Source organism: Callorhinchus milii, unplaced genomic scaffold (assembly GCF_018977255.1).
Source record: "Callorhinchus milii isolate IMCB2004 unplaced genomic scaffold, IMCB_Cmil_1.0 Scaffold5, whole genome shotgun sequence".
NCBI lineage: Eukaryota > Metazoa > Chordata > Chondrichthyes > Chimaeriformes > Callorhinchidae > Callorhinchus > Callorhinchus milii.
This window is the reverse complement of record NW_024704746.1, coordinates 6,043,240-6,051,700: the sequence shown is the minus strand read 5'-3', so window position 1 is coordinate 6,051,700 and position 8,461 is coordinate 6,043,240. Positions and strand designations below refer to the sequence as shown.

Below are 8,461 nucleotides of genomic sequence, written 5' to 3'. Positions count from 1 at the left end.
ACATTTAGAAACTGACTCTGACTGTCTGTGTACTCACGATCATCTGAAGCTCAAAATGGAATTCTGTTTGTACCTATCACAACCACACAATGCTCCTGCAGTAGGGACACTGCGGCTGTTACTGGTCTCAGCTACACACAGGCAATGTGGAGAGACGTCAGGCCTCACATAAGAAGAAACCGAAATCTGTATTCAGATCAATAAAATAACAATAAAAACTAAAGCAATAAACATGCCATGTGAATACAGTTGTAAATAAATATTAGTGCTATTTTATGACCCATATGTGAGCATGAAATACTTGAATAGACATATATCTTAAATTTTAATGGAGCACAGAAACATTCATTATTTTATAGGGTCTCTGAAATTGAAAATAAATTATATAAATGAGGAACCCTACAGATATAAAGTCAGTATGTGTGTGTTATATATATTATATATATGTACCACACAAACAACAAACTTCACATAAGTATCAGTTGGGACCATACATTTAATACGACTTAATGCAAAGTATAAGTCGTATCATATATGACGTGTAAAGTTATGTACAAGTCGGATTTTATATGACTAACACGTAACAATTGCAATACACAAGTACTGTACTGACTAGCAACATTACGGCGAGGTTTCTGTATCATATTTAGCCCATGCTATCCATATACAATACCGTACGTCATGTGCAGAAAACATGCACAAGCACATTGGTAATGGTTGGCACAACCAAAGCGGTTTCAAAACAGAACTGTTTTATTAGAATATAAACTCTTACAAAGATTGTTTCACATGAGCTGGGTGGTCCAACCTTTTGGCTGCTGAGGGCTGGATACCCTGTTTGAGAACCATGAAACCCTGCCCTCACGTCCCCTCTCATTTGCTGTTTCTCTCTCTCTCTCCCCCTCTCAATCACTCTTCCATCTCTCTCAATCACACTCTCTCTCTCCCCTCTCCCTCAATCACTCTCTCTACCCCTCTCTCTCTTTTTCAATGTTACGCCTGTGAGAGGGAGAGCATGGAGAGCCCTGGGATGCGCGTGTGCGGTGTTCCATTGGAGGCAGGTACGGGAGACAAAGTTTGGAGCCGGCGATGGTAAGTTTGGTAGTGGCAAGTGCGGTAGTGGTGTTAAAAGTTACATGGTTAATACAACTAGTGCATTTACATTTAAGTATCATTTAATAGGAAATTGATTGGGACTTGGACAGATGTACAACAGGCATAAATACGATATATACAGATCAGACTTATGCGAGGTTTACTGTATACAGAAAATCTTACTCCAAAGTGCAACATTTAATAACATACATTCCTGAGTTATAGGAAAGAGAGAACGCTGCAGTGAACAGGACATAGACTACCTGGTTCGGACACAGCTCACCCAAATCTTCTTCAGTGTACAATGACAGAAAGATCTCTTTTACTAATATAAAAATACGTACATGGGTTTTCAGAAGGGCTTTATGCAGCAACAGGCAGATAGCAGGACTGCGCCTCAGATGGAAAAGAGTTTGGGTAGTGTCTGTCTGTCTGTAGTTCTTTTTCATTTGTAGAGTTGTCATAATTTGTAAGTTGGACAACTCTTCTCTAATGAGCACTACCCTATGTAGATTCCACTCCTCGAATCCCGCCGACACTTGAGCTCCAAATCAACTGTGAGGCATTTTGAGAAATCATACTGAAGCAAGAGGTGCTATGTAAATTATTATTGTTGCTCTGCTATACTGAGATTCATTAACAGTAAGTTTAACCTTACCATGGATGAAATTACATTAGTGGTAAATTACAATGGTGTATTGAGCCATTGGCACATGTTTTTATCCCTGGTCTGTGTTGAATTAGCCAATATCGGAAGACGCAACGACAAAATTACAGTTGTAAAGCGCCTTTCACATCGGGAGGACATCCCAAGGTGCTAAACACTCAAGGATCAGGACGAGTGTGGGGGGCAGGGTTGGGATGAGGGAGGGCAGAGGGGGTAGGAGGACGGCTGAAGGTACGGTCAAAAAGGAGGGTCTTGAGTCGTGCCTTGAAGGAGGCGAGAGAGGGAGCAAGGCAAAGGGACCGTGGGATACAGTTCCAAAGAGTATAGGCAGAGAGGCTGAAAGCCCGGAGCCAGAGCCTGCTGAACGGAGGGAGCGGACAGGTTGATGGGGGTCAGCAGGTCGGATATATAGGAGGGGGCAAAGCCGTGGAGGGCCCTGAAAGTGAGGACCAGGATTTTTAATTCTATCCTGAGTGAGAAAATATAATCTGTCACAGCATTCCAAGGCAGGAATCCCTTCCCTCAACACAAAACCCAAGATTGTCCGGGGGTACTATTTTTTCATGTTTCGGAGGCAAGGGAAAGCTGAAATGGTAAGAGCATGTTTATGAAGTTTGAAAGACAGATGGAAGTCAAGCATGACCCTCTGCTTTGTCAACATTCAATTGAAGAAACATAAAGAATTTGTCCAAGACTTATTTTCTCTCTGCTCTTGATCTGGCCTTCTCTTACTGAAGTACAGTTCAATGGGCACAGGTTGCCCCAACCAAGTGGCACTGTGAGTCTTGGCAGTGAGTAAAAACCTTGGGAAGGGCAAGGCCAATTCAGCCTCCGCATCCATGCATGAGATCCACATCCCCTATGGTTGAAATAAGCAAACTATGCATGAAAGAGAAAGTTGCTGGTTTGTAAGCTGCAGTTCTACCCATCACACCATTGGGGCTGCTCCCATTATTTTTTTCAATCTTGGTGTTGTGCTTCACTATTGACAACCCCCCCGGTCCCCCCAAAAAACTCACGCTTACTTTGCTTTTAGATCAGTACTCAAGAAGAACTATCAAGTATCATGAATTTACACTCATTTTTGCAAAGGTGTTTTTGGACATCATCCTTACTCAAGACCAATGCTTTCCTGATTGGTATGTGACTAGTATTCTCTCCCAGAATGACAATTCTCAAAATCGTTGGTTGTAACATTTCACCATCAAATCCTGCTCAAAACAAGTACCTCCAAAATTACCATTCAAGGAGGATTCAATTCACGGCTCAAGGGAGAAGTCCAAGGATAAATGTACTGGAGCACATCTAGTGTAATTAACTATATACAGCCAAATCTGTAAAAGAATCGCAGTTAAAATAATAAATTATTTTATATCAAAGTTAAAAATAAAACCATTTAATTCACTCACTTGGGTTTAACATTGGGGAAAATCTGATAAGATATGATTGTTTTAAATTTCCAATTTACGATTTTCCAATCACAAGTTCTGAACAGATACCATAGTTGCAAACAATTGTGTGGGTTCAGTCGATCACTGCTGAGAAAGTTTGAACCCAGTCCCTTGGACAGACTCTGTGATGATGGGAGGTGTTATTGGAGTAGGTGTAGGATCTGAATGCTGATCGGAATCCGTGTGGTTTTGTTGGTGATCACGTAGAAAGGAAGGAATAGTCGAGGTCTTTATGTGAATGATTCTGGTGGCGGTCACCTCACAATCAATCTGCATCATTACTTCATGGTCTCTAGGCTCACTGATGAAACTTTCTGAAACAAAAACATGTAGCAACTGGTTAGTGAACATATGGAAGCCTTTCAGTCACTTACATGCTCTATATCCCCATTCTGTCCATGTTTTGATTTTCAGTGCTGCCATAACAAGTATAAATATCTATCTTTATTTATTGATGGGAGTGGGGTGGGGTGGGGGGGGAAACAAATTACATTCATGCATAGCTGCAGAACTTATACCAATCAAGCATTTAAAACCAAAGGTCCTCTCAGAAGGGAATGAAGGCTGTAATGATCAGACACAATCCTACAATACAATTTACATTTATTTAATGCCTTTGGGGTTGGGAGGACATCTTAAAGTTCTTTGCACAGCTGACGAGGCATCTGAGCTGGGAAGGAGGGATGGGTGGTGGGGCATAATGGAGCCGAGTGAATATGGGAGTGATAGGCTCATGGAACCTGGTGCAGAAGAGGACACGGTCTGCAGAGTTCTGTATTATCTGCAGTTTGTATAAGGAGGAGCTGGCCACCAGGGCACAGGAATAGTCAAAACTGGATGTGATGAAACTGTGAATGAGGATCTTGACAGCCCGGGGCGAGGTAGTCGGGAGGCCTGGATGGAGATACACAACTGGATACATGGGTCCTTTCATTTATTTTATACCGTGATAGGGCACCATAATGTGAATAATTCACATTCAAGACAAAACCCCTTTGCCTGAGAGGAAAATCAAACGGTTAAAACAATGCAGAAACATGTCAACTAAATATATTTACGTTTCACTTTCTTATCCAGATTCCACTCCTCAAATTCCCCTCAGACTACACAATGTAAGCAGCATTTATACACAGAAAAATGCTACATTTAGTGTCTTTTTGCAGGTCCATTGAATTGTGAATATATAACGCAAAATCAATATAATAATAATCTTTTCATTTGATATAGCGGCTTATCACGTCTTTGAGATGTCTCAAAGTACTTCACAGAATACATTGTAAAGTAAATTGACTGCATATTTTGTGGGCAAAACGTGGCAGCCAATTGTGCATGTCCCACAAACAGTCATGATTTGAATGAACAAATTAGTTTTTTTTATTTTGTGAGAGATGATTAAGAGGTACGAATGCTGATGAGACACTTGTATATTAATAAGTGAAATACACAATCTAGTTTTTGGAAATACGATAACTGGCTCAGAGAATTTCCTGTTCACTAACTGCCCTTCAACATGCTGCAGCAATTATCTACAACTAAAAGTGCCACGGTGGACCCTGAAAACAAATCCACATGTCCTGTTTCAAAGCTTAATTGACATCACAGTACTCCAATACATACGTTTTAACTTCTAACTGAAGCACACATTTTCAGTCATCCAATAAGCCTCCATCTGACAAAACCAGCTGCTGCATGCAAAAGATGGCGTATTTTGAAAGGATATCATTTTGTACAGTACTTGCACTGGTTTGTGGCCTATTTCAATCTAAAATACATTACTGCTAATTGTGGGATTTTCAAGAGGCTTTTTACAGGAAACGTGCTAGCTTGACAGATTGTGCACCAAGCTCCCATGCTGGGAACCTGTCTTTTAATTGCAGCATCCAAGTCAGTCAGGTCAACCAGGTGTCTGACACAAGGAAACCCATCACTGTATCCAAACTAGACACAAGAGTTCCACTTGTGCAACCTACACGTGAAAACTGCTGTTTAAAATCGAATGCCCACTTTCTCCCCGGAGGATGAACTCTGCTTACTTAATTCCTGACAGTTTTTGACGCAGGTTGTCAAAAGCTGAGGTTATAGGGACCCTAGAAGTGTGTGTTGGGGTACTGCTGGAGTCTAAGCAACTAAAACGCCATGCTTTGCCACTGAAAGCATTGTCGAACAATCTAGTTGCTTGTCCAGCAGTCCACCTACCTAGTGGAGTCCTGTAGCTCAGCGGTTAGAGCACTCGCTTTGCAAGCGAGAGACCTGAGATCAATTCCAGGCAGAGGGCGAAACCTTGGGCAAGTTTCCTTACTCCACACAGAGCCTAATAATAATCCCTCCAAAACCAAAAACAATAATAAATTGGTCATTTTCAATCTACGACTGTTTGTGGGACATTGCTGTGCGCAATTGGCTGCAGCGTTCGCCCACAAATATACAGTCAATTCACTTTACAGTGTGTTCTGTGAAGCGCTTTGGGACGTCCTCCCGACGTGAAAAGCGCTATATCAAATGCAAGGATTATTATTATTACCCATTATGGCTTTGACTTGCAAGATTAACAAGGGCCAAGTGGGAAGAATCCCGGCAGCATTAACTGGTCTGCCTCTCCAAATGCCGACCATGCACACCGCCACAGAGGGCTGACTTGATTCTGACACTCTGTTGCCAAGCATGTCAACTTGGAGCTAGCTCAGCTCCAAGGAGATCCTGCTCACCTCCCCCAAGGAGGATAGTCACCAGTTGTTAATTTGAACACCCAAGTTTATTGCCCTACTGGGAGAGAGTTTGGCTGATTTAGCAAGATTGGGCTCGGGTGAGAACTTTTCCTGCTGTATAAACTTTAGAACTTCAGCTGGTAAGTAGTTGCCTGAATATTTTACTGTTTACGACACACACACGCGGGCGAGAAGACACTTAAGGTCTGAAATTCCACTTTGTCTCGACTTGCCTGCCATTTAAGATGGTGTAGAATTTTAGAAAATTCTTAAATTCAATTTTAGTTTGGAAGACATTTTTCCTCAACTCTTTAAAAAGACCCGTTTCCAAACGGAGTGAATTCAAGAATTTTACACAATTCTTTATGACGTTGAATTTTAAGACAAAATGTTCTTACATGTTAAGGCGAGGTGAAAATTTGGGTTAATTGTGTGGAAACAATTAAATTGTGGTGATGTTTACCAATGCAAATGAGACTACATAGACAGACTATAAATGATCTTTCCCATTCCTATTCCTAAATTCCCTTCAGCCCAGGGTTCCTCATTAGCACATGAATAGCAGGACACATCCAGTTGGGTTAAACCAATTTAGTCAAATAGCGATCCTCGCAGCCATGTGCCACAACCAATGGGTTAACTTTCATAACCAGTCAATCGACATCACTTCTTGTTCTTGCTAAGAAGGGCCCCTTCAATCAGGATCCTTGGAAAATAAATTCAGTTCTGTCTCAGCAATCATTTTTCAGTTCTGTCTAAGCAATCATTTAAGCTGTACTGTGACTTGCAAAAGATAATAAAAAAATGAGGTTTTTATAAAATTGCATTCCTCTACCAGTACCACTTAATAATGAAGGACAGGAGCTACGGGAACATGGCACGGGTTGATTTGGCCTCTGAGTTCCATCACACAGGCAAATGCTCACTTCTGTTTAGCTGAAAAAATTATGTAGCTGAAAAAAGGTGGAGTCCATCAGCTCAATGGTTAGAGCAGTCGCCTTGCAAGTGAGAGACCTGGATTCTATTTCCGGCAGGCAAAATGTTGGGCAAGTTCCCCAACTCCACACTCCTGTGTTTACCTGTGTTTAGCAGTAAGTAGGAGCTCAGTTGTTGGTCGATTGGCTGATCGCATTTCCGGGGTTAATAATTCCTTAAAAAATAATAATAATGAATTGGTCTCTTCAATCCACGACTATTTGTGGGACACTGCTGTGGGCAACTGGCTACCACGTTTCGCCCACAAAATATACAGTCAATTCACTATAAAGTATATTCTACAAAGCGCTTTGAGACATCTCGAAGATGTGATAAACACTATCAAATGCAAGGATTATTATTATTATTGTTGTTATTGTCTTCCTGACGTGAAAGGCGCTCTATAAATGGAATCTTGTTGTTGTATTATCTTGGCTGAAAGTGGGAAGTCAATTTGGCATGGAAACCGAGGAGAAAACCTGGCTATACCACTCCTAACTCCAGGGCATCCCTTGTACTGAGATAATGAGGCTTTCAGCTGAATTTGGTAACTTTACTACCACAAAACGCCAAAAATATAGCAAAGTTCATCACTGCAAAGAAATATAAAATAAAGAATGATGGACTATAGCTTTCTGATGTCCACAATTGCATTGGTTTCCTTGGGATAGACTGTTTGGTCTGTTGATGGTGAACAAATAAATACAGCACCCTACTCCAGGCTGCAAACAAATGAAAGACTGAAATAAAAGGTAGGATGAAGCAAGGACATGAGACATTTAAAGTGTTGAACATGCATTCTAAAGTCAATAAGAGGGTTATGATAGCATCCCTCTTAAATGTGGACTTTTTGAAACAATAAAGTTTTTAAAAGCAGCTCATCAGATCAATGCATGTAACAAGCCTGATCCTATATAGGTTCTCCCACTACAATGAAGGCAGGTAGATATCTGTCAGATAGCTGATAAGGAGACTGGGGCTTTGGTTGACAGCTACTGGAATGCATTACCTGAAATCTGGTTTCATGAACACGTGTTCCAGGGCTCGATATCTACCTTGATTGGTATACAAAGAGATAAGAAGCTGCTGTTCAAACACACACAAACTCTTAAGTATTTCATACTGAGTTGTGTTGCTCAACAGAAAGCTCTCAGGGTACCTCGTACAGAATGAGCGCTCAAACCTGTGCTTGTCACATATCAAATGGTAATTCAGTGTTTGCCCTCTGGGGGGATGGCGGGGGAGGGAGTGCGAGATAAGTAGGGTCTTCTTGGAGCTGAACTGGCTCCAAGATGACAAGTTTGGCAATGGAATATTGGAATAGAGTTATTTTGCAGTATTCCCTTTCCTGAGCCAGGCAGACCCACAGTACTCCAGAGAAGGGCTGGCTTGTTGATCGGAGTTGCAGAGGCAGTTCTATCACTGGGTATTTTTGTTCCCCCACGACTCATTAGCTGTGCAAGCCAAAGCCCTAATGAGTAGGATAATCCTAACATTGGAAAGCTCGCTAGGCAGTGCTCTCAATAGCAAGCTATGAGGTTTTAACTCCTAAATTTCTGCAATACTCC

General features: G+C 41.4%; 1 protein-coding gene across 1 annotated transcript in view; it reads right to left on the bottom strand.

The window, feature by feature from the left end:
• Positions 1 to 3,142: 3,142 nt before the first annotated feature.
• atf6 (activating transcription factor 6) overlaps positions 3,143 to 8,461 on the bottom strand; it is a 115,725-nt gene continuing 110,406 nt past the window's right edge. Inside the window, exon 16 of the mRNA XM_007902964.2 lies at positions 3,143 to 3,527. Within this exon, the coding sequence (XP_007901155.1) occupies positions 3,295 to 3,527 (233 nt within the window). The 3' untranslated portion in view covers positions 3,143 to 3,294. The remainder of the gene's footprint in view (positions 3,528 to 8,461) is intronic.